Here is a 27,390-nt window from a genome sequence, read left to right as displayed (position 1 = left end):
GGTGGTGCTAATAATGCACTGCATTCACTCAAGGCAGCTAAATTAAGTGTTTTACCATCTTTACTACTCTTTCCTGTAGTGAATGGTGGTCACTCCCTTCTCGGTCAATTACAGCAGGTTTTTTTTATCCCCCAAAGACGTCCTGAAGTGAACGGGCACTACCCCACCTCCTCGTGGAAAACTAATCCCATCGGAATAGGGGCCTTTCCCGCTTGTTGCTCAGCTCATTATGTACAGATGGCTGTGCTGTGAGGAGCTCCTGATCTAAACTGGACGTTCGTATGGGAAAGAGGGTCATTTATGACTGAACCTCGTGCGAGACAAAAGAACGAAGCCTGGTCCCTGGAGAGGTCAGGTCAGTGTAGCTCTTTGTAGCTTCACTGTCTTGTGCCACCCAAAGGAGGATGAGGGTCTTCCTTTTGAGCCTCGGCTCTGCTCAAGGTTTCTTTCACCGTGGCCCTGGAGGTGGTATGGCTTTTTAAGTCACTAGACTTTATCCGTATCTTTTTGAGCTCAGACTCTCTAAACTTTTTATCCATTCCTTTTAATACGTTTCCTTTTTCCATGTTCCTGTAATACGGAAAAAACATTTTTTCTATTCATTTTTCGGAATCAATTTTGTTTTGAAGTTCAATGTGTGGTCCTCCCTTTTCAGGTTTTGGGGTACAATGCATCAGAAATTCTGAATGGATGTTTTTAAACGCTAATCTTAGTTATGCTGTGGTAAATTACCAGCTCTTACTGAGAAACGTAAACAAAGACGCTGCTGGTGTTCTCAGACCAATGGACTGACCACCCCAGAGTCCACACCTCAAAATCACAGTGCGTTTGAGATTGTTTAGAATCATGAGAAGCAGAAAATTTACTTCTAAGACCGAACTTTGGAGGTTTGGCTGCAGATTTCTTTCAAAAAATTCGGTACAACTTTTTTTTTTTCTTTTTCTTTTGTTTCTGACCCTGAAAAATGAAATTGTATTTAATGGCTGGTTCTAGCGGACGTCCAGTGAAGCCACCAGGTAGGTTTCATTTTCCGGACTGTTATCTTGAGATCACGACTTATTGCGATCTCAAGATAACATCCGGTGTGTTCTTGATAGTACAACACATTTTTCCCGTCATCTCAAGACAAAAACGTTTTCTCAATATCACGACTTATTTTTCTCGTGATCTCAAGATAACAAAAGTTGTTTTCTCGATAACGCCACTCACTTTTCTTGTGATCTCAAGATAAGAAAAGATGTTTTCTCAGTGTCGCAACTTATTTTTCTCATGATCTGAAGAGACATGTTTTCTCAATGTCACGACTTTATTTCTCCTGAGATCTCAAGATAGCGAAATTAGTTTTTTCTTGTGAGCTTAAGATGATCAAGATTTTCAAGTTATCTCAAGGAAACAACTTTTGCTCACAAGACAAATAAGTCATGATCTCAAGATAACAGTCCAGAAAATGAGCCCTCCTCCTCTGTGTGTAGGTTTCTGACTTTTGCCCAGTTTGGTACGTCGCTCATCTTCTCCTCTTTCTGCTCGTTCCAGTTGTTTTCCGTGTGAAGTGTGTCATTTTCTCTGTTTACTTCAGGAAGTGCATATCTAGTCACACTCACTGTTTCCTGCTTTAATGCGAACAGCTTCAAGGCTGAACTGCAATCAGTCAAGCAAGTGTAGAATTGCACGAGTGTGCAAGACTGGGCAGCTCAGAGGCGTGCGGAGCAGAGCGAGCGGGGAGGAGGTAGAGAAAGGGAGGAGTGAGGGAGGGAGGAGGCAGAGAGACAGAGAGAGAGAGACACTGACAGCTTGTCTGCTCGCTGGTTTCCTGTACTGCACCTTTACTTTGCACACTGTAGTTTAACCGAAGCGCCTTTAAAGTTACTCCGAGTCGAGGTCAGAAAAATGCAGGCTATAAAGTGTGTCGTCGTGGGCGACGGGTGAGTGACTCTCAGTTTTGTGTTCACTTCAGTTTTGTTACAGATTTAAATCGGGCGACTGAGCCTGCTTCTTTTCCTTCGTTTCTTTGGTCTTTTTTCTTTCTTTCCTTCTTGATAATCCGTAAAGCGGTCACACGAACAAGCTCCAGGTGAATGTTTTGTCATTTATACCTTTTTCTGTGTGTGTGGATGGAGAATTTCACCCATTTCGACCCGTGTTATTCTATTCTTGTACATATGGTGTGTGTAACGGAATTTGTCCTGGTCGTATGTTCCTTTTTTTATTCACTCTTACTGTTATAGAAGCCATCTCTAGATGTTAGAAGTTAATGGGTTGATCTGGAAGTGAGCTGACGTTTGGCTCAGTGTGGAACTCAACTGCTTTGGCAAAGCGTGCCGCTCTTTCTCTTTATTTCACCTTCGCTTGGTTTAAAAGTGCTTTGTTGAGCTGTAGAAATCACTGGAGCAAAATCACTGGACAGTCAGGTGACACCAAGTATGTGTGAGGAGGTCTAGGACCACCCTTTACCTGCAGGGCTAGCTAACATGCTCTCAGCCCCACCCCACTAAAAGTCACAAATATGCCCCTGAGATATAAAGTGCAAGGGCCTTGAATGGACACTGAATCTCATTGGTGGAAAAATGAGCTTGTGTAGTTCAACAAGGCCCTGAAAAGCAAATCCAGCAGTTCATTTGACCCCTTCATAAAAACTACTACAGCTAATCAGGGTTGCGAACTCCATCCGGCAGTTTTTAACCCCTTAAATGGTCGAAGTGTTATTACACACCTCTATAACCTAAGGATAGCTCAACCAGTTGGCACTGGTTAGTCTTATTATGAAAATCACTACACATCTAAAGATCGAGCTCACGATTTGGCAAACGAGACCCAAAAAGACCTCATCGCCAGTCCATTTCACCACTACTTTAAGATCTTACAGGAAGTTGTTATGCCACGTTCTGTGGATGGCCAAACGATCTTTATCTGAAAAAGGAAGCTGCCTGTAGAGCACCGACTCCAGCGCTGAGCAGCGTCAGCGCAGCGACAAGCTTGGCATCAAATCTCACCCGCCGGCCTGACCTTAGGGTGAAATATTACGCGTGGCTATTAAACAATACAGAAAGAGTCACATGGGATGTTTTAACTGTGGTACTGATGGTGAAGATCCATCACTGGTGGAGCTTCTCAATGTTTATGCTAGTCATGCCTCATCTAGAGGTAACGATAACGGCCATTTCCTCTGCGCACCATTTCCTAGCAATTGAGACCTGAGCACATGATCAGTGCTGGGGTAGATACACAAAAACCTGTGTCAAATTACTACTTGGTACTTCCCTCAAAATGTAATGGGATTACTTTACTCATTACTTTACTTCTGAGTTACTCTTAAAACCCAAGTACATCTGAGCTAACAGTCCTGTCGGTACTTTATATAGAGAGAGTCATCGTTTAAAATGCCTGTCACGACTTTACTCTGGACAACACAGCCAGATACAGTTGTGTGCAAAAGTTTGTGCGCCCCCGGTCAAACAACATGTGGTGTTAATTTTCTGCCTGCTTTAGAGCACAATTACTGTTTATTTGCTGCACTTTATATATTGGGGGGAACAAACTGTGTGCAAAAGTTACAGAGCATCATTTTTTTAATATGCTTAACTCAGCAAATAATAAACAATAATAAAAAGTTAATATAGCATTTGACCAGGGGCATCAAAACATACATATGACAGTTTTCTTGGTTACAAAATGAAAAGACTTTTTTTGAAAAGATGAAAACTAGAAACAAGCAGGTGAAAACAGTTCAGAAAGTAGCCAAAAGGGTCGAATAAAATGTAAAGTACAGTCTGTTTTGGGGAGATTTTCTTTAAGTGCTTATACATCAGTTTCATAATAATATGGCTGGATTTGACTCATCAAGTTTACAGCAGTGTAACTTTTTTTTCCCAAATTCATGCTTTGCTTGTTACTTTCACAATCGGAGTTGTGCAATGTTTGGCTGATACACATAGAATTATGTTTTAAATACATTGCAGCAAGTAATGACTGTTGATCAACTCAGTAATTATAGCGTGTTCACTTTACTCACTTTTTTCTTAGCGTTCCCACCTTTAAGTCTCCCTCATTCACGTATACATCTCATTTCACCTACCACAGCAGACCCAGTTGGGCAGATTCGTGTCCTTGGAGTGTAAAGGCTCTTTCAAAAACTCCCCAAAGAAGCTGCATCTCATAGCAGATAAACATTTATACCGAATACATTAGCTACCTTGGTTCGTTTCAATTCAGTTACTTTTCCTTTCTTCTGCAGGCCCCCTAGTGGTCATTTCCACCAGTGCAATGGAAATCAACTTTTTAAAATGAATATAATCATATAAACATGTTCCTGTACCTGTTATCAGATTAACTTTGGCTCTGTTCTCTCTGCGCGTGAAAGGTTGCGATGCGGTGTTGAGCTGCTGGTGAGCAACGAGGGGCCGGAAGGGGGGGGGTAAGACCCCCCTCCTGTGAAAGCGTTCACACCTCTCCAAGAAGAGAGAGTCAAAATGAGCGGCACATCAGTTGATGCTGATATGACATTTAACTCCAATCCGAAATCTTATGTTACAAAAGAGCTCGGTAAGCCGCTAGGGGTCAGAATAAAAACTCTCAGGTTTAATGGACATCAGTCTGGACATCAGCTAGTCTAACAGACGATAATGTGCTCATGTAAATAATGTGAGTTTAGGTCAGCAACGTTCAGATGAAGCTAATGGAGGGGATCAAACAGGCAGAGGGAGGTTTGGCGGCAGAACCACAAAACCAAACCTGAGTAATAATGAACGTTAAGAGGAGACTAACAAGTGTGGAAATGCGAACACCACCAACTCTCAGCAACGGTGAAAACAGCCAATTCATAAACCTAAATTCCCCAGGGTGCATTTTAGTTTGCCCATCTGAATTGACATCACTAAATCATACGGCAAATTATTCAGCAGCTGCATGAAATAAATGGACATTTTTATTTATTTATTTATTTATTTATTTATTCTTTGTCCCACTTTATATTAAGTGTCCCTAATAGCCGTGTAGTTATATGTGCCCAACCTATGCAACAACAATGTAACTACTAATGTTTTAGTCACTGTTACAGACGGATTACAGCAGTACCCCCTTATGTAATTACACATGTATGGCATCTTCAGTTGTTTATATAGGCACAGTGCAATTAGAGAGTGGTAATTACAGAATGACGATTAATGTGATGTGATTAGTTACCTTGAATATTCCGCAGTAATAATGTAAAACAAATGTAATATGTAAAAAAAAACAAAAAAACTTCTGATCTCATGTATCAAAAGACATCCTTGTGTAATTACAAGAGGCAAAATGTACATGTGTAATTACACAGGCTGTACTGCTGTTATCCATCTGTAACACTGATTAACTCATCAGTAGTTACAGTGTTGTTAAATAGGCTATTGATGTGTAACTACACAGTTATTAGAGACAAAATAAAGTGGGACCTTTTTTTTTTTGTAAAAGCCCCTCAAATGAACAGAGCACGTGTTTTATGATCCACACATATTATTACATGCTTACAGTTAACCGCTTAAAGCCGAAGATCTCAGACGCTCTTTGTGTTATTTTATGAAAGTGATGTTTCCAGAGCAGATCACTGAAGAGATGCCGTCTGTTGATACTTTAGAGCTCAGATTTGGGGAAAAACGGGTCGACTTTCAGTAGAAAAACTGAGTTCAGCTTCTTTTATTATAAGGGTTTAAAATGACATCACCGTCTATTAGACTGGAGAGAAGAGCTACAGCCTCACACGACGCCCAGCTTCTGAATGGAGCTTATGGAATATGAACGTTATGGAGAACATGACCAAGAGTAGTTTGGAACCACCGGTGGTCTCATGGAGTTTAAGAGGCTGTGATAAAACCTCTCTAAAATCCAATAATCCTGCTAGTTAACATCTTAAAATGGTCATATACAACTGTTTTGAATAAACAATGGACAGAACAAATGAGGACCAGCATTAACATTAACATGTAATCTTACAGTGAAGTTATTTCTGACTTGTATGCAGATCAGAGCAGTGAAATATACCGTAAACAGCCCTAGGCTGTAGCCAGAGAAACGCTGCGCTTATATCCTATTAAAACCTCATGACTTGATATTCAAACACTAAAACCTCTGTTTGTACAGAAAGTTTGAACATGTGCAACACAGGAAACTAAACCACAGTGCAGCTCACATGAAACATTAACTACAGGTGTGGTTGTTCAACGTTTGGCAGTTACGTGAGCTGAAGTTTAGGATTTGTCTTTAGCTCGAGACCATAAAGTTCTTAGCTTACATTTGTGGTTGCCAGATTCTGTAAAATCAGGAGCAGGTGTATGCTAATGGGAAATTAGGAATAGATAGCAGGGTAGGTGCTACTGGAATATAAACAGGCTGCTAATCACAGTGAGACTGTGCTGTGACCAACAGGCGCGTGGAAGTGACGATTAGATTAGATCACTCCCAGCAGCTGGTGAGTAGCCGCGAGGCCTGTGCTGATGCTGACGTTAAAAAATGGCTGGTTTCTTGATACTTTTAATAGCGATGCTTCATTTTTAGTATATCGCTGCAGTCAGATCAAAACCTTGTAGCTCCAAAATGGTCACTTTACAGGAGAAGGAAAAAACCTGCTTTAGTGTTAATGTAAGTCAATGGAACCAGAATGTTTTCCAAGTCATTTTGGGCTGTTGATTGTGATCCATTCGTCATGAAATTTTGAGACAATATAAAAGGGAACGGGCATTTTTAAATGATCTCAAACACTGAAAAATGACAAAAATGGAGATATGAGGTTTTGTTCCCACAGCAGGGATTTAGTGCTTATATTGTACTATAGCATGTAATATATATTAGCATATAGTTCTTAGTATTTAGTACATAGACAACAAGACATGAGCAACATTTTGCAAGCTAACAGATCTAATTTGCATCTGTTTAATTAAACCATGAATCATTTCTGCCCATAGATCATTGAAGATTAAAAACCTCAAGGCAAGAATTCGTGAGAGTGGCTGATGTTGGGGTAATTAGTTCACATTCTGCACCTGTGGCCTTGATTCTGTAAGCAGTGACCCTGATTCAGAATCAAACTCGGCCCAAAAAAACCTGGATGAGTCATTTAGTAACATTTCAGCTTATTTTATACGTCTTCCAGCAGAACAACGTGTGTTTCAGAGACTGAAGCAGACGTAAATCTGCTTATTTTTCTCTCTCTCTCTGTCTCTCTTTCTTTCTCTCTCTCTCTTTCTTTCTCTCTGTCTCATTTTCTTTCTCTCTCTTCTCTCTCTTTCTCTATCTCTTCTCTCTCTCTTCTCTCTCTCTTTCTCTATCTTCTCTCTCTCTCTCTCTCTCTCTCTTTCTCTATCTTCTCTCTCTCTCTTTCTCTCTCTCTTTCTCTCTCTCTCTCTCATTTTCTTTCTCTCTCTCACTTTCTGTCTCTCTCTCTTTCTCTCTCTTCTCTCTCTTTCTCTCTCTCTCTTCTCTCTCTCTTTCTCTATCTTCTCTCTCTCTCTCTTTCTCTCTCTCTTCTCTCTCTTTTCTCTCTCTTTCTCTATCTTCTTTCTCTCTCTTTCTCTCTCTCTTCTCTCTCTCTTCTCTCTCTCTCTCTTTCTCTCTCTCTCTCTCATTTTCTTTCTCTCTCTCACTTTCTGTCTCTCTCTCTTTCTCTCTCTTCTCTCTCGTTCTCTCTCTCTCTTCTCTCTCTTTCTCTCTCTTTTCTCTCTCTCTTTCTCTATCTTCTCTCTCTCTCTCTTTCTTTCTCTCTCTCTCTCTCTTTCTCTATCTTCTCTCTCTCTCTTTCTCTCTCTCTTCTCTCTCTTTTCTCTCTCTCTTTCTCTATCTTCTCTCTCTCTCTCTTTCTTTCTCTCTCTCTCTCTTCTCTCTCTTTCTCTATCTTCTCTCTCTCTCTCTTTCTCTCTCTCTTCTCTCTCTCTTCTCTCTCTCTTTCTCTATCTTCTCTCTCTCTCTTTCTCTCTCTCTCTCTCATTTTCTTTCTCTCTCTCACTTTCTGTCTCTCTCTCTTTCTCTCTCTCTTCTCTCTCTCTTCTCTCTCTCTTTCTCTATCTTCTCTCTCTCTCTCTCTCTTCTCTCTCTCTTTCTCTATCTTCTCTCTCTCTCTCTTTCTCTCTCTCTCTCATTTTCTTTCTGTCTCTCTCTCTTTCTCTCTCTCTCTTGCTTTCTTTCTGTCTCTCACTGCATTTGAGGATATCCTGTTTAAAGCATGTGCGCACTTCTCTATTTTAAAGTTGCACAGTTCCTCTTGAGCCATTTTGCTCAAGTTCCTCCTTTCATCACACAGTAACCTGGGGGAACGTAATGTGTCTGCAGCTCTATTAACCTCTAAATCTCCACTGAAGAATCCACCGCAATGGAGGCTTTTGAGTTATAATGCTGTCCTCCACTTGAAATGTTCACTGGCCACTTTATTAGAAACACCTACCTTGTAGTATCACTCACTGGCCACTTTATTAGAAACACCTACCTTGTGATTCCACTCACTGGCCACTTTATTAGAAACACCTACCTTGTGATTCCACTAACTGGCCACTTTATTAGAAACACCTACCTTGTACTTCCACTCACTGGCCACTTTATTAGAAACACCTACCTTGTGCTTCCACTCACTGGCCACTTTATTAGAAACACCTACCTTGTGCTTCCACTCACTGGCCACTTTATTAGAAACACCTACCTTGTGCTTCCACTAACTGGACACTTTATTAGAAACACCTACCTAGTGCTTCCACTAACTGGCCACTTTATTAGAAACACCTACCTAGTGCTTCCACTAACTGGCCACTTTATTAGAAACAAACTACTTTCACTCACAACTGCAGTACAAGGTGTACAGTTTCAAACTGTGCAGCCATGTGTGGCTTCACAGTTCATCAGCTCATTGATCACTGGTCAGTTTCTGTCCACAGAACAGAACTGCTGTTGTCCAAATGTTTTGAGTGTTTCAGACACAGCTGTGTTGCTGGAGTTTTTACCCATGTCAGCGTCACTGCTAGGTTGTCAGTGGAAAATCAACCAAAAACCCAGACAAGAATGGCTTTGTGGTCAGAAACTGACCATTGATGAAGGACTAGAGGATGACTAATGAAACAAATAGGCTACAGTCTCTAACTGTGCTCCAGAAAGGTGGTGCTTCAAGGGGTTTCTGATCAAGTGGTCAATATTTATTTAAGCTTTATTATCAGGGGCTTACTCAGAGTGGAGAAATGTGCAAAGATCAGATCCAGAAAAGTCAAAATACAAAGACCAGGCACCCAAATCCAGAGGGCAAAGACAAAAGACCAATCCAAAGTCAGGTCAGCAAAACACAAAACAACACCTCAGAAAGAAGCTGTGCTTTATGCTGACTATAGCTAGTCAAGGACCAGGTGAATCATTAGAAATCAGGAGAGAGAGATCTATGACTGGAGCGCTGGAGGACGTCAGAAGTCACGTGATCTCCCCGACGAGACCTCCCCGAGGGATGCAGTTCACTGGTTGAATAGCTTTTAGCCGAAGCGGTGTGCTGTCCGCTGTTTTAATAACAACCCTGCTGAAAAACTCATAGAAATCACTCAAAGTGTCTGCTGGTTCCTGATGGCGTCCCATAGTCTCTAATGGTATTTTGTATTTTCCTACTGGGCTGATATCACAGTGTAAAGGACTATAATGGTGTCCTACAGGAAACTAGAGGTCTCTGATACTAACCATTAAGCCAATTCCTATTAGAAGAGCAAAACCATCAGGTGTCAATCCAGTCTCACTTTATCTGGACAGTCCACTATAGATTATCTAGAGATGTTCAAATTGTTAACAGACTGTTGAAACTCAGTTCTAAACAGTGGTGGGGTTAGGATTCGGACCAGGGCTGGGGCTCGGACCCAAGGGTTGGGTTTAGGTTCTGGGTTGAGGGTTAGGATTAGAGCAGGTTTAAAGGTAAAGAAAATGATGGTCAGTTTAGTCGATATTTAGTTGAATTTAACCTGGAAATGAATTAAGTATCTGCAAAGCATCTAAAGTGGACGATCCAAATAAAGTGCTGCTTAGTTTTCTCTCTCTCTGGTTAATGTGAGCTACAATAAAATAGGCTAGTCGGTGGTCGGGATCCCCACCACAGCACAGTGTGGCGTAAAAGATGCAATGACAACATAACATTTTAGCACAAACATGCATCCGCTTTTAAAGTGTGCCATGGATCCGTCTACCTCAGAGAGTGCTGAGGTCACAGAGTGACCCTGCTGTATTGAGTTAGCACTTCTGCATAGAGACACTTTCATAACCGCCCTTACAAGCCGGAGCAAAGCTTAAACGGATGTGACACACACAGATGCCACCTTTTACATGCAGGACAGTGAGGACACAATTAACAAGTATTTTGTAGTATCTGCCGCTTATAAGGACATTTTCTCTATTAGAAGTTGGAATAGCACTAAAGCTAATATGTTTTAGCATATCGCTGCTGTCGGAACGAAACCTCGTATCTCCATTTTTGTCGATTCTCAGTTTTTGACATCATTTGAAAATGCATGTTGGCCTTTCTATTGTGTATGAATTTCATGAAGGATGGACCAAAAAAAACGGCCAAAAATGTCTTGGAATAAATTCTGGTTCCATTGACTTGCATTGAAAGTAATGTGTGTTTTCCCTTTCTCCTGTAAAGTTACTGTTTTGGAGATACGAGGTTTTGCTCTGACAGCAGCGAGATGCATGTATCCTAAGAGTAGTAATGATATGCAAATTTATATATATTAATACAGAGCCCTCAGGGCCTTTGTTTTTTTAGGCTGTTGTTAAATTTACACTCTGTAAATACTGTAATGATTCTCTTATGGTATTGATACATTTAGGCTGGTAATAAAAAGACCAAATTCTTGAAACACCCGATTGAAATTTTTGTTCTCAGTGGTATCTAGCCAGATACAGCCAAGCGAGCTCTCCCATTGGCTAGAACCTCAGATAGCCTAATATGTCACATTAACCACTTAGATAACCACGAACTGACAGTGTGATCAACCAGTCGCATCATTCGGCAAACTTTTGGAAGTTTTAGATATGGCACTGATTGTGAGTCTGAGCTGCAGTCGAACCAGGTTTCAGTCTGTGGTTAGAAATGTAAAACAGTGGCCGAGGCAGTTCTATATCAGGACTCTTTATTAAAGGAGTAAATCTGATATAGCGTTGTTGTCGGATCAAAACCTCGTATCTCCAAAACGGTAACTTTACAGGAGAAGGAAAAAACCTGCTTCACTTTTAATGTAAGTCAATGGAACCAAACATTTTTCTAAGTCATTTTGGGTCATTTCTTTTTGTCCATTCATCAAGAAATTTACACACAATGTAAAGAGTAATAGGTAATTTCCAAATTATGTCAAAAACTGAAAAATGTCAAAAAAAGGAGATACAAGGTTTTCTTCTGACTACAGTGATAGATTGATTAAGGTGGGAAATATACCTGAACTGGGAAATTTTGAAACTAATTCAACACCTCATGAAGTAGGACGCTCAGTGTAGGAGGCGATGGTGTGCTAGTAAACGCTGTCCAATAAAAACCATCAAGAAAATGAGTTCACTTTCAATGTAAGTCAATGGAAGCACTTTTTTCCAAGTCATTTTGGGCCGCTTCTTTTGGTCCATACATAATGAAACAGGCATTCTCAAATTATGTCAAAAACGTCACGCTTCAAATAAACCAAGGGGTGCATTTTAAAAGCTCCAGATATCTGTCTTTAATCTAGAACAGCCAAAAATGTTCATGTGGATTAAAATTTACCAAGCACTAACATACTACTAGATTCCCATAGGTGTGCTAGCACTCGCACGATCATAGAGGTGTCTTGTTTTTGGTCGAGTCTTGACAATTACGCCCAGCTCTAATAGTCATGATTCCCCACTGTGTTATTATATATATTTCCCAATAATTCTTCTTCAGGTACTTCATAAACATTTCCTATCCAAACTAATAGTAGAGTTAGTATATAGAGACTGTTTATTTCCAAACTCTTTTCAGTCAAACTGCCTTCTTGGTTAATTGTTTGGAAACACTGTACTGTGGGATAGTGTATGTAAGGCTACAAAATGCCTGCATAAGCTTGATATATGGCCATAAATGCATGCCTCATAAAGAGTTATATAGAGCTATATATTGTTAGTGCCAGAGTAAAACCTTGCATCTCTATTTTTGTTGTTTTCCAATTTTTTGCATAATTTGACAACGCCTGTTGCTCTTTACATTGTGTGAAAATTTCATGATGAATGGACCAAAAGAAACGACCCAAAATGACTTGGAAAGAAACTCTGGTTCCATTGACTTCCATTGAAAGTAAAGTGCGTTTTTTCCTTCTCCTGTAAAGTTACCATTTTGGGGACACAAGGTTTTCTTCCAACAACAGCGATATATATGTGAATGTTATATAATATCGGGCATATATGCATGACAGATGAAGTACACATATATGCCTAATACATGTGAAAACACCCCAGTACAGTCATCATTGTTACTATGGTATCTGTCTGCTTTTAAATATTAAAAATTGATCAAATATGTCAGGGAGCACTATTTCCATTTATTTTATGCCTTTATTGCAGAGCTTACAGGTGCATGTTTTTGAGTTTAGTTATATGGCAAATAAACTCACTTTCGTTTCATTTATTGTCATATATTGTTATATATAACAATATATGACAGAGCACATGTATATGTAAATATATATATATATATATATAGTTGTCATATTTTTTGGCTGAACTATATGTCAAATATGAACGTATGTCCATATGTGAGCATATATAAGGGCAATATAAGGGAAATTCCATATAGGAATTATCTATGTTGCCATAAAAATCTGACATATGGCAGTAAATGCTAGTGTAGGTCTATGTCAGTTGTCATGAAGGGCTCATATAGGTGTCATGTAGCCCAACGAGCGTTGAACTACTGTTGTCGTCTTCCATAAGAGAGCGAAGGATGCGATGCTAGGTTGCATGAGAACTTAGTGTGGAGGCTTAAGATGGAAAGATTGAGCTTCGGGATGAAAGTCAGAGCTTGTTTGACTGAAGCATGGCGGACTTTCAAAGACACACTTCAAAAAGCGGCTCGCTGTCTCTTCCTGACAGAAACCGCCCTGCTTCCTGTCTTGACGCTGCCGGGCCCCATGCTGAGCTTCTCTCTTTCTCTCTTTTTTCTACCTCTCTCTCTCTCTCTCTCTCTCTCCTGTGTGATTCGTGACACGACTTCAAAGGGCCTCGCAAACTCCCAAACTCCAAGTGCACAGCAAAACCAGCCAACTCTCAGATGATATCAGGGAATTCTGTATTCAAATAAAAATGACCCCCTGTCGTGTCGGTCTAATTTGGGAGGCATTCGTGTCTCTGAGGGAGACACTCGAGCGCCGTGTGTTTGTTTGGCAGCGTAGATGGCTGTGCAGCAGAAAAAGTCCCATAAAGGAACGTCTTGGCTTTTATTTTCAGTGATCATTTGTAAAAGGTAATGCATTACGTAGGCGCAGTTTGGGCCTGAAATGCTTCTGTAGTGATTTCCAAACCACTTGACTAAGCCGAGATGAGTTATGTTTATGTTTGGAGTGGCATCCTTTTTTCCCCCAATCTGCTGAAGAACCCAGCCCTCAAGTCAAGTGTGCACAAGTCTGTCGGGTTCCTTCAGCGCAGAGACAGAGTGTGAGTGTGTGAGATGGAAAGAGCTCATAGTCTCTATTACAGTACATATGTAGCCTGAGGGGCATGTTTTCACTGATACACATGAGCAGTTTTAGAGTGTCTGTGTGTGTGAGTGTGAGTCAGTTTGTGTGCTTGTGTTTATACATTTGTACATTTATACAGAGCAAGAGAGACGCCATCCTTTTATTTGTCTGATCTCCTTTTAGATTGACCATTGGACACAGTCCTCAACAGCCAGATATAGTATAGCGGTGTTTAGTGTGCCGACTCTTTACTTTTATTCCAGCTTCCATTCTTCTCAAGAGACTAACTTTCAGTTCCTCAAAGAATCTGCAGACACACCTTCAAAGCTCAGTCTTAGAAGCTGGTTGTGTTTTCTGCTTCTCATGATTCAAGTAATTCCAAACACTGACTCTGATATATATATATATATATATATATTGTATATACACTGTATATCTAAATATATATGAATATATATCTATATCTAAATCAATGAATTCAGGTGTTACAATCACTTCCATGGCCACAGGTGTGTAAAGCCGAGCCCCTAGGCCTGCAGACTGCTTCTACAGACATTAGTGAAAGAATGGGTCGCTCTCAGGAGCTCAGTGAGTTCCAGCGTGGTGCCGTGATCGGACGCCACCTGTGCAGCAAATCCAGTCGTGAAATTTCCTCACTACTAAAGATTCCACAGTCAACTGTCAGTGGGATTATAACAAAGTGGAAGCGATTGGGAACGACAGCAGCTCAGCCACGAAGTGGTCAGCCATGTAAAATGACAGTGCAGGGTCAGCGGGGTCACGCTTCTCCATCAGGCAATCCGATATACGAGTCTGGGTTTTGCAGTTGCCAGGAGACGGTACTTGTCTGACTGCATTGTACCAGGTGTAAAGTTTGGTGGAGGGGGGATCATGGTGTGGGGTTGTTTTCAGGAGTTGGGCTCGGCCCCTTAGTTCCAGTGAAAGGAACTCTTAAAGCTTCAGCACCAAGAGATTTTGGACAATTTCATGCTTCCAACTTTGTGGGAACAGTTTGGGGACGGCCCCTTCCTGCTCCAACATGACTGCTCACCAGTGCACAAAGCAGGTCCATAAAGACGTGGATGAGCCAGTTTGGTGTGGAAGAACTTGACTGGCCTGCACAGAGTCCTGACCTCAACCTGATAGAACACCTTTGGGATGAATTAGAGTGGAGACTGTGAGCCAGGCCTTCTCGTCCAACATCAGTGTCTGACCTCACAAATGTGCTTCTGGAAGAAAAGAATGGTCAAAAATTCCCATAAACACTCCTAACCCTTGTGGAAAGCCTTCCCAGAAGAGTTGAAGCTGTTACAGCTGCAAAGGGTGGGCCGACATCATATTAAACCCTATGGATTAATAATAGGATCTCACTCGAGTTCATGTGTGTGTGAAGGCAGACGAGCGAATACCTTTGGAAATAAAGTGTATATGCATATATACACAATATATATATGTAGTTACATATGAGGGATTTCACTGCAAAAATTATAGACCCCTTACTGTTTCATGATATACATTGTTGGGAGCATTTACATACATTACATTATGATTATATATATTGGTATTTGTATGCGTATGTGTGTATGTCTGTGTAGATGTAGGTGTGAGGGCGAGACAGGTTTCTGGAGCTGTGCATTCTTCCAGCTCTCTCACTGCGTGCAGCAGCATGCACCACACTTACGTTATCCCACTTTTCAATCACACACACACACGTTTCTCCACTCTCCCAGTGTGTGCAGGACCCGGCCCCTCGCACTGCTGCCTGTCAAGACAGCACTGTAAACAGATTCACACATGCTCGGCTCAGGAATGTGTGTGATTTCCTGAGCCAGTGTGGAGGACGATGGCTTTGGCTGAGTGCGGTAGTGTCAGCATTTCAAACGCTGCGTCTTTTATGGCAAATCTTGTGTGTGACTCACTTCTTCGGCCATCCGAGCGCTCAGCTCATCTGGTTTAATGCCAGAGTGTGTCTGAAATTAGTGATAATGGCATGGAAAATGTGCTGCAGTCTGTTTTGATCTTCTATGGGGCAAATGAGGCAAAAACACCAGCCACACTGAGTAACACGGTGCATGGAATTTATGAGGCTCAAACGTGTTAATACATCAAATATATTGATATATTATATATAAATTTTTTTTTAAAAGGTTTACAAGGTTTTCCTATGAGTTACAGAGTTTTCCCACAGCCTTGTTTTTACTTGAGTTATGAATTTTTTGGAAACTTTTTTTTTTTTATGAAGTTTTCTTATGATTTCCAAGGTTTTCTAGAACACTTTCAACTCAGATTTTCACTTGAGGTTTTCTTACTACATATAAAGTTTTCTTACAACATTTTCTTGCAAGATTTTCTAAGTTTCAAAATTTTTTCGTAGAAGTTCTCTTATGAATTATGAGTAATGAGGTTTTCATTTTCAAGCAAGGTTTTTTAAATTTATTTAATTAATTTTTTTTCTGCCAGAGACATTATACAGGAATGTGATTATCTCCAGTCAATTACAGCTTTCTTCTTGTCCCATGTGTGCTTCAGGGCTGTGGGTAAAACATGTTTGCTGATCAGCTACACCACCAACGCCTTCCCCGGAGAATACATCCCCACAGTGTGAGTACAGGAACCGCATTACATTCAGCTTCATATCCATTTTCTCCCTCACGGCTCAGCCAGACAGAGACTGACCCGAGTGTGTTTTGTGTTGTCTGTCAGGTTTGATAACTACTCGGCCAACGTGATGGTGGACAGCAAGCCGGTCAACCTGGGGCTCTGGGATACAGCTGGACAGGAGGATTACGACAGGCTTCGGCCTCTGTCCTACCCACAGACGGTACAGAGATATTTTACTGCACATACGTTTATCCAAGCATGAGATCCATTTGAGCATCTGATGATGCTTATCTTTTACAAAATGTTCAACATGACAGGCGTCTCTTCCTGTCCACCAAAGTGCAGCCCTGTGACGCTGGAAATGCCCCCCGCCCCCCAAAATTAAGGACTGAAAAAATATAAAAGGACTGAAATTTTAAATAACTCAAGTCTACGCACTTAAAAATATGGTTCTTCAAGTGCTGTTTAGTAAAGAAATTGGTTCTATATCGAACCATAAAACATGAAAAAAACCCTTTGCATGATTAAGGGATTGTTTGCATCAGTAAAGATCAGTAAAGGGTTCTTCACATTGATGGAAAGCATGTTTCATATGGCTCTATATAGAACCTTTTTCAAAACTTTTATTCTTACAGGCTTAAAATTGTAGAAGAACCTGTTTTGGTGTGATATAGAACCCTTTTCAAAACTGTTTTATATAGAACCATCTACAGCACATTCTCCATCAATCTGAGGAACCCTTCAATCATGCAAAAGTTCCTTTGATTGTTCTATACAGAACTGTTTTCTTTACTAAAGAACCCTTGAAGAACCATCTTGCTTGTTGCAGCGTGGAATGTGTATTTTGTTTGTTTGCCAATATTATTTTTAAAACTTAGCAAAGTGAAGATCTCTTGCTATTGAATCTTCGGCATATAGTGTGACTGCGGACAATTCACAATCTCTTACTCAACAATCCGATTGGTCACTGCTCAGCTCATTTGCATGAGCAGCGAGAGAGTGAGCAGAGTGTGCGAAAGAGGTTTGATGTGTCAGCTGGAGGTGCGAAGCTGTGTTGCTCTCACCTCATTATAACACTTCAAATCGTCCAAGCAATTCAAATGGAAACAAAAAATGGTATCACTGTGTACATCATGCAAAGCACTGTTGTAGGAAGGAAACCTTGTATCTCCAAAACGGTAACTTTACAGGAGGAGGAAAAAACCTGCTTTACTTTTAATGTAAGTCAATGGAACCAGACGTGTTTCCAGGTCATTTTGGGCCGTTTCTTTTGTTCCTTTCATCATGAAATTTACACACGATGTAAAGGACAACCGGCATTTCCAAATTAGGTCAAACATTGAAAAACGACAAAAAAGAAGATACAAGGTTTTCTTCCGACAGCAGCGATATGCTGCTTAAAATTTCAGCACTTCCAACTTAAAATCAGTTTTCCTTTCCACTTTTGGGATTGTTTGTTTTGGTGTCAGAAAGCTGTCATTGCAACATATGTGTTTATATATCCACCCCACTAGAAACTCTCCTACAGTAATTTCATTGCCATCTGGGTGAGTTTTATCACTGAGCAGAAGATGTGAACAGTTTTATCACAGATAATGTAACAATCTGACCAAACTCAGCAGTTACTAATACAACCCCAGCACTAATATGGTGAGAAAAACAGAATCCCAGAATCAGAGCTTGCACAAGTTTTAATATTCCCCAGAAACCCCCTCAGACAGCACACTAACAGCAACAAAGCAGAAAAACAGCTGATATGATCTGATGATAAAGTACTCCAGAGAATGTCCAGAGATTGTCTCAAGAGAATCCAAAAAAAAGGTCAAACAGTGACCACTGTCCAAAAAACGATGTCCACAAAAAACTAAAAAAATCAAAACAGTGCCCAGCAAAAAAACAAAAACAAAAACAAGAAAGTCCCCTTATGTGGTGGTGTCACAATAACCCCCTGATAAACCAGTCCCTTTTAGGTTCCACTTTAGAAGTCTACCCTTATAATGGGTTTATGAATGGTTCAAAATACATGACTTGCTATTGATTAGGTCATAAACACCTTAAAAATCATGAATAAACAGTTATAACTCATTTTAAAATGGCAAAGGTGAGCGGTTATATCTGATGAACGTGAGAATGTGATGAAGCTGGCTGGTTTAACGCTGACTCATGAAAAAGACAAGGTAAGATCAGTAACCACAGCATAGATGAATGTGGGTTCACTATTGGGCAAACAACAGGTCATTGTTTTGCTTCTTATGAATGTGTTGTAACTGCTTATTAATGATTTTTAAAGATGTGTATGAACTAATTAATAACTATTAATGAACTACTTCTAAACCATTCATAAAAGCAATATAAGTCAAATCAGTGACCACAGCATAGATGAATGTGGGTTCACTATTAGGCAGTCAACAAGCCATTGTTTTGCTTTTTGTGTTGATTTGTTTTAAGGTGTGTATAAACTAAGTAATAAGCATTAATAAACCATTGATAAATGCTTTATAAGGGTAGGCTTAATCTATTGAAAAATATGGAACATCTGGTTTGCCGTTGTCCATCTATCATCATAAAATAAACACAGCATTAGAGTTAACAGGCTGGACCAATAAACTGACCTCATGCTCTGTTGTGTGTTTGTGTGTTCCAGGATGTGTTTCTCATCTGTTTCTCTCTGGTGAGCCCGGCATCGTTCGAGAACGTCAGAGCCAAGGTCAGTCCTCAGTTCATACAAGTACACTGAAGTACTTTTGAAAGAACCCTGTGCACTAAAGCAGTAAGCCTTGGTGTGGTTGGTTAGTGTAGTGGGCAACACCTCTGCCTTCTATGCTGTAGACTGGGGTTCAATCCCCCGCCTGGATAAGCACCCTACACTATACCAATAAGAGTCCTTGGGCAAGACTCCTAACACCGCCTTGGCTTACCTCTGTAAAACAATCAAATTGTAAGTCCCTCTGGATAAGAGCGTCAGCCAAATGCCATAAATGTAAGAAAATGTACGACATCACCGTAGAGCAGTGCAAAAAAGGCTGCCTTCGTAAGCTCATTATGACAACTGACATAAACCTACATAAACACAAAGGCACTGTCTATCACAAAGGCTGCCTTTGTTAATGTCGAGTTGATATAACACCTTAGTCAGGTGACCTGTTTTGGGGTAACATGACATATAACAACAGGCTTTGTAGCTTAGTGAAAATCACAATGATGCAGTGCTGATAATGTCACAGCTTATCAATGGTAAATAAAACCTAAGGGCCTGAAGCCCTTCCTCCTTCCAACCTGTGAGTTTCCCATCTGTACGATCCATTTCCTGTGACAAACCGGTTCCTCGGTCCTCTCAGTCCTATCTCTGTTCATTAAAAAAGTGGGTGTGACCACTTTTTAGCTTCTTTAAGCAGAAGCTCCATCTCAAAGCTCTCTCTCCACCAGCCATCTCCTGCTGTAAGAAGCCCATGATAAAGGCATGGTACCAACGTGTAAATGAATGAGAAGTGTTTTACAAAGTGATGTGGAGGTGTGCAAAGGCTCAATCGGAACCTATTGCAGCGCGTTTGCATTGTCTCGTCCAAAGCGACTGCTGTGTTGTCCACTCAGAGAATGCCCAAACTACCCTTGAGCTAAGACTTGGCCAGAAACCAGAGCAGATACCTTGAAAAAAAAGACATAAAATGCTAAATTAAGACACAACATGATTAGTGCTCATTTAACCCTTTACATGACCAGGCCCAAAGTCTTATTACACACTTCTGTAACCTAAGAACAGCTCAACCAGTTTGCACTGAAGTCCCTGTAGTTACTGAATAATAAGCCTTAGGTTGTAGCAGGCCTGAGATGTTAAGGGTTTATGTGCTTGACGAAGAGAGTCAGTCAGCATTTGAAGGCGGTGAGACTCTGCTGTTTGGACAGACGATGGAAGTCCAACAATAAAGGCTGCATGGAGCTTCTTTTACACAGTGATAGGAAACATGGTAGAAGTAATTCTGATCAGATTACTGAGTGCATGTCAACACTCTCAGAGATGAGACGTTACATTTGATGTGTTAAAACTGATATGATGAAAAACGAAGCTAAGTGGATGTTGGCTTCCACATTTTTTCCCACTCACTAGCTCATTTTTTTGTTTCATTTATCTTAAGGTTCCTTAGCATGCTGAATAAAATAGGGAACTGTTTTGGCAGTGCGGTTTTGCTGGTGCACTGTGTCTGCTACAAGCCTCAGAAATATCAAATATCATAATACGCATGTAATCCTGTAATACGCATTGCGAAGAGGCATCAGAGATGAACCCAAGAAACATCGGCATGAATAATCCATCCATCCATCCATCCATCCATCCATTTTCTAAGCCACTTCTCCATCAGGGTCGCGGGGGCATGAATAATAACAGGTATTTTTAGTATTGCCTTCGAGCGAGGCTAAGCGTCGTCACAGTAACAGAGCTAGGGTTTCGCAAAGTTTGGCGCTCCTGGGCGCCCCCTATGGCACAGTACCGTTCCTCAGTACCTTTAACCTGACATGGATTTTGGTGATAAAGTAAATGGTGTTAATAACCTGCTAAAGCAATTTTCTGTTATAGTAAACAAAACAAAAAAAAGGAAAGAAAATTGCTATTAATTGTCAATTAATATTAATTAATTTATTAATATTACATTATTTTTCCTATACTGTCCACCCCAACACTCAAAAACTTTCCAATTCAAGTCCTATAACGATTAAATCCTAATAACAATCATATTCATGTCCTATGTGGCCCTCAGTGTCTGGAATGACCATGCAATGAGTCCACTGGACACTAGATGCCACTGTGTACAAAACATGATTTGCCCGCTTCCTCTCACCCTCAGTCTTTCAGACTCAGCTTGGTGTGAAGTTAATATCCACATGCTGATACAGTGACCATGAACACAGCATAAGCTAATACAAAAGCTGCCTGCACATTCAAAATTCTTGTCTAAACACATGAAAGGCAAGCAATCACCTTTTGGTGCCAGGAGATTGAAGTTCATGTCCATTCAGGTCCAGCTTTGTCCGTGTGATCCAGCTCTGCTTCTGCTCACATGGTTCAATACGCACTACTTACACAAAACTGAAAGTTACTAAAAACGTTTTTTAGGGAACAATTTATTCGAAGGTTACCTTCATAGGGACCTTATAGCACATGCATAACCACATAATAACATTCACTTGAGTACTTGAGAAGTCATTAGGATCACAAAAGGTGTTTATGACATAAGGCCATTAGAGTGAGGTGAGGGTTATTTATTGAACAGAGGCCAAATAAGAACACTGTATATATATATATATATATATATACACACACACACAGAGATTGATAGCTGATAGTAGTAGCTAGTTTGGATGACAAAGTTTGATTACTGTCTCATTTTCTTTTTCCTGGTTTATTATATTTCATCACTACAGATAATACTCAACTCACTTCACTACTGAAGAGTTTTAATAGGCAGAGCATTGTTTCAGCCATGCCCCTGCATTTTAGAGCAGGAAGTGATACTGCATCCCCGTCCCTCATGGCCACATGGTGAGCAGTTAGATCACATTGATTTTAAGTAATGTACTGGCTAACATGTTTGAGTTCTGCTAAAAATGAGCTAAAATCAAAAACAGCCACTCCCGAAACAGTCGCTACTGAAACAGTCACTAACAAAACAGTCGCTACCAAAACAGTCGCTACCAAAACAGTCGCTACCAAAACAGTCACTACCGAAACAGTCACTACCAAAACAGCCACTACCAAAACAGTCGCTACGAAAACAGTCGCTACCAAAACAGTCGCTACTGAAACAGTCACTACCAAAACAGTCGCTACCAAAACAGTCGCTACTGAAACAGCCACTACCAAAACAGCCACTACCGAAACAGTCACTACCAAAACAGTCGCTACCAACACAGTCGCTACTGAAACAGTCACTACCAAAACAGTCACTACTGAAACAGTCACTACCAAAACAGTCACTACTGAAACAGTCGCTACCAAAACAGTCGCTACTGAAACAGTCACTACCAAAACAGTTGCTACTGAAACAGTCACTACCAAAACAGTCACTACTGAAACAGTCGCTACCCAAACAGCCACTACCGAAACAGCCACTACCAAAACAGTCACTACTGAAACAGTCGCTACTGAAACAGTCACTACCAAAACAGTCACTACTGAAACAGTCGCTACCCAAACAGCCACTACCGAAACAGCCACTACCAAAACAGTCACTACCAAAACAGTCGCTACTGAAACAGTCACTACTGAAAGTCACTACCAAAACAGCCACTACCAAAACAGTCACTACCAAAACAGCCACTACCAAAACAGTCGCTACTGAAACAGCCACTACTGAAACAGCCACTACCAAAACAGTCGCTACTGAAACAGTTACTACTGAAAGTCACTACCGAAACAGCCACTACTGAAACAGCCACTACCAAAACAGTCACTACCAAAACAGTCACTACCAAAACAGGCGCTGCTGAGACTGTGTGTTTTGAACTAATTTGATAGAATGATTCAGTTTTCTTTAGTTTTGTTTTCAAAGGTGTTTAAAGAGGTCTTAGCTTCCCAGCATAACTCCCAAATCCCTCCCCAAGACATGTACATATATATATACAGAAGTTAAGAACTGAACACAAATCCGAAGACACAGTGTTTCAGAAATGAAGTGAGAATGAGTGCAGAGAGGTGGAAGCTTGCGCTCTGACTGAAGAGGTCAGTCCGTAGACCACTGCGGAAGGACCTGAATGACTGTGCAGTGCGAGACGTTTCGCTCCACCACGGAGAGGCAAAGACACTAAAGCAGCAAGACTTCTATAGAGGTTACTTACCAGCCCGCTGTTTGAGGGAAGAAGCGACCTTCAGACGCTGAACCTGTCTTATCTGATGGGCTGTGTTTGTTCAAAGGGGGAAATTGTGCAAATTTGAATTATTATTTTATTTTTTTATTTTGCTGAACTATTTCCTTTAGATTGTAAATGACTGTTCATGAAGGCTGCAGCGGTGATCAAATAACAAGTCATAGTGATTGAGACAAATGAAGGGCCAGAGCCTGCTACGGCCTTTAAGAGCTCACTGATAGCTTGTCTGAAGGATCTGAGGGAAGTTTGTCGTGTTTCTTTGATCTGTATGGTATGTGTTCTGCATGAAGATGGATTAGACCATAGCTGGCCAAAAGACGTGAGGTCAATGGATTTGGACTTGGCCTGCCAGAAAGATTACATATATTTAGTGTCATTTGTTGAACACTGTGCTGACTGTGTATTTGAGCAGGCTGGTTGTGATGGGCTTCAGGTAGTTCTGGACTGTCTATCTGCCAGTTTATGCGCTTAATGTTCGCATGCATGGACACTTATGGGCACTCACAGCTTACTAGACTGAAGATTCTCCATGAGGGAGAGGTCTTATTGCTGAAGTAGCTTTTGTTTGATTAATTAGAACATTGGAACATGCATAAATAATGGTTCTGGAAACAATTATGGTCATGATATGAGGACCATTCATTTTATTGGCAAACGTTGTAAATGACCAGGGCCTAAAAGGCCACAAGGTTCCTGTGCAATCATACTAATCCAGGATGAGACCTGGCCTCTGTGTTAGTGATGAATAACAGCGCCTCCCTTCCTGATGGTGCAGCCTCTCTGTTTCTCAGTTATTATGGAATAATGCACAGCTCCATTCAGCCTCGACAATGTCTCAATTTTCACTCTTCCTACAAATTGTTTGAAGCCTGAATTGAATAGCATTACTATTATAAGCAAAATAGTTTTCTATGATTGGTTCATATGTAAGTGCAGGCTTCTGGCCACGTAAATGCAGCTCAGTCATATTATTATCTAAAATGTCTTTGTATGCTGTAACATCAACATCACTCTTCACTGGAACTAAGGGGCCCAAGCACTGAAAAACAGCCCTGCCTTATTATCCCTCCTCCACCAAACTTTACTGTTGGCACTATGGATTCTGGAAGGCAAACCAAGACTCAGTGAAGTGTGATTCATCACTCCAGAGAATATGCTTCCACTGCTCAAGAGTCCAGTGGTGGGGTGTTTTACATCACTCTAGCTGACACTTGGCATTGCACATATAGATTTAAGGTTTATGTGCAGCTGCTTGGCCACAGAGAGCCATTTCATAAAGCTCCAACATACTGTTCTGGTGTTAATGTTGCTTCCAGATGCAGTTTATAACTCTACAGTGTATGCTTCCTCTATATGCTTTCAATTCAGAATAATAGCACTTACAGTTGACAGGGGCAGATCTAGCAGCACAGAAATGTGCCAAAGTGAATTGTGGCAGAGGTGGCATCCTTGATTTTATGCACATGTTAGCAAAGGGTGTGTCTGAAAGACCTGCCCTGATGGCAAAAGTACAGTAGACCACTGTTGGCCTGCTGGTGGCAAAGCTAGTGGTCCACTGGCATTTTGTTCAGCATTTTTTAGGTGGCCCACTGGTGTTTATGCAGAGTATTAGACACAATTCCACTTATCATTGCTCATTTTCCACTGAAAGTCCAATTTACTGTTTTTCCTTCTTTCCTTTCTTTAGTTATACTTTGTAAATTAGTTTAGTAAGTCATTTTAATTTTCTATAAAATCATTTTATATCAAGCCTAGTCATTAAATTTTTTCTCTCATTTGTTTGTAACATTTGTACTTGTTTATTTTCTAAAATAAAAGTCATTTAAAATTCATTTGAGGATTTTAAAAACTAGTGACAGCTTGTATGCAGCACAGTAACCCAGCAGGGTGCCGAGCTCATCAGGCCAGCGGAACTCAACAGTGTCCACATACTTTTGACCATATAGTGTAAGTAAAGCAAAAGATTAAAATATTGTTGATGGTGTTGACATATTTTATTCGTCTGAAAGTGACGACACATTTAATCAATTCAATTCCATGCATCACTTTTTTCCCAGTGCACTCAAACCAGACCGTCTACTGCGTGGCAGTGCAGGGTCAGCTTTTGGTCAGCGTTTGAAGGTCGGCATTGCTGCAACTTTTTTTTTGCTAACTTTGCAAAACTGATGTTCAGTCTAATACAAAAATCAAATGGACACCCAGTGTGAGGCCACCCTTCTCTCTGAGTGCTGGACACGTCCTTGGGCTGTCTCAGCACAGGCTCTTTGGAGAAAAGTTCAGTGGGAAAAAAAAACAAGTGAATAAAAGATCCTTGTTCTGACAAGCCCATATATAGACATTTCAGAATGAGCACTCGGTTATATCTGACGCAACGCATTTTGGAAAGCACTTCACAGGCCTGACACAAGCACAGTGGCGTGGCAGAGGAAAGAAGAAGACCACCTATGACGGGAGCTTTGGGCTTTAAAACGAGCGCAGCGGAAGTTATTATGGACATATACATATTTATATAGAATATATTCAAGGAATAGTCCCCAATTTTTCAATCTAATTTGCTGCATCTGTCCTATATGGTAGATTATCATGGACAATCAGGTCAATACGTTTCTCTGCAATGAGAAAAGAAAAACCTGTTGATTCGAAACTCATTCATAATAGAAACCAATGGTGAAGCTGGTGAAATCCACTAATAAATGTATGGCTGATCAAAGCTGTTCTCATGAAGTTTTATTCACCTTTTGAACACTGGAGTACACAGCCGGCTCTAGCCTCTTGGTGACCCTAAGCAAATTTTTGTTTTTTTTAATAGAAGTTGCAAGTCGGGACCCCTGGTGACTGTGGGGTAGAACTGGCACTGCTGGAGAAACATTTCTGGTTGAATTTTGTGCAAATCAGAATAAATGTTTCCTTTTAAAAATCCACTCCCATCTCTAAAAGACAGAATTACACTGATTTACAAATGCTTTTGACTGACGAATTCTGCAAAATTTTGCCTAAATGATGACTAATGGAATTCAGCAGCTGCCAATTGGCCTCTATTATAAGAGTGGTTTGAGTTTTCTGTTGTATTCTGAGTTCAGGGAAAGGTAGTCATCTGTACACTCCGTACTAAACTGTCTCTGGGGCAGTTTCCCTCTTGTCACTGGAGTGGGACTCTCAAGGGTACATCTTAGTACCTTCAGTCAGGGATCATAACTGAACCATAATCCACTGAAATGATCTGTTCTAAGCTGGACTGACTCCACACACCCCGCCTCGCCTCCAGACTTTTATTCTACTGCTCTGTTTTAAAACATTCGGTTATAAAAAGGAACAAATACCAACTTTTCACCTGGAGGAACTGATTTAAGGTCCACAATCAGACCTTAAACCCACTGCTGGAGCTTTGAGGGAACATTTACACTGTTTGTACCTTGATGAACGAAAAATACAGATACTGTATTTACTGTATGTAAATACTGTACAGAACCTTCATTTCTAACATACACACACACACACACACACATATATAGGGTCCAACTTTTACTAGCGATGTGTACCTAATAAAGTGGGCGGTGAGTGTGTGTATATATATATATATGCTAGTAAAATTTTGATTATGACAGTTATGACAGTCATAATTCACAAAAATAACAATACATGTCTGTTCAGCGTACAGCAGTTTAGCCCCGCCCATTCACCCTGAAGTCAAAAGGAGTGTTTCAGACTGCTTTTTGAAAGAGGCACAATGCAGAGCAGCCAATCAGAACAGAGCTTATTTACATATATGAGTGTTAAAGGCACAGTGACAGAAACAGCCTTTTCGATACTAAGGGATAATGAGAGGTTGGAAAAGATACAGTTTGGTACATAAATCCACATAAATGTGATGAAAAAGAAACGATACAAATGAAAATGGGACACGGACCCTTTCACCCCTTGGAATCTTAGGCTTATTATGCAGTGACTACACATACTACATGACTACATAGCTGAATATACGGAAGTAATGAACAGCTTGCTTGTGCTCGTCTTTCATAGTCAGCATTTTCATGACCGCTTGTTGAATTGGCCCATTGTGAGCCTGGCCCCTGATTCACACCGTCTGTGATGTAAGCAGTTAGGCTGGAATTTCTCAAATTTCTCGCTGGAACCTGAAACTAGTTTGGGTGAGAAAAGAAACAATGCAATGAAGAACTGCAACAGCGTACTGTGTCAGCCACACGGTTCAAAACAGGTTTGTTAACTCCTCAAATGCTTCTATTGGCTTTGATGCAGATGAAAATATCAATAC

General features: G+C 40.6%; 1 protein-coding gene across 1 annotated transcript in view; it reads left to right on the top strand.

The window, feature by feature from the left end:
• The first annotated feature begins 1,754 nt into the window (after positions 1-1,754).
• rac2 (Rac family small GTPase 2) overlaps positions 1,755-27,390 on the top strand; it is a 41,473-nt gene continuing 15,837 nt past the window's right edge. Inside the window, exons 1-4 of the mRNA XM_017713295.2 lie at positions 1,755-1,922; positions 16,185-16,256; positions 16,359-16,476; positions 18,901-18,963. Of these exons, the coding sequence (XP_017568784.1) occupies positions 1,888-1,922; positions 16,185-16,256; positions 16,359-16,476; positions 18,901-18,963 (288 nt within the window). The 5' untranslated portion in view covers positions 1,755-1,887. The remainder of the gene's footprint in view (positions 1,923-16,184; positions 16,257-16,358; positions 16,477-18,900; positions 18,964-27,390) is intronic.

Source organism: Pygocentrus nattereri, chromosome 14 (assembly GCF_015220715.1).
Source record: "Pygocentrus nattereri isolate fPygNat1 chromosome 14, fPygNat1.pri, whole genome shotgun sequence".
Classification (NCBI taxonomy): domain Eukaryota; kingdom Metazoa; phylum Chordata; class Actinopteri; order Characiformes; family Serrasalmidae; genus Pygocentrus; species Pygocentrus nattereri.
This window is presented reverse-complemented; position numbering and strand designations above follow the sequence as displayed.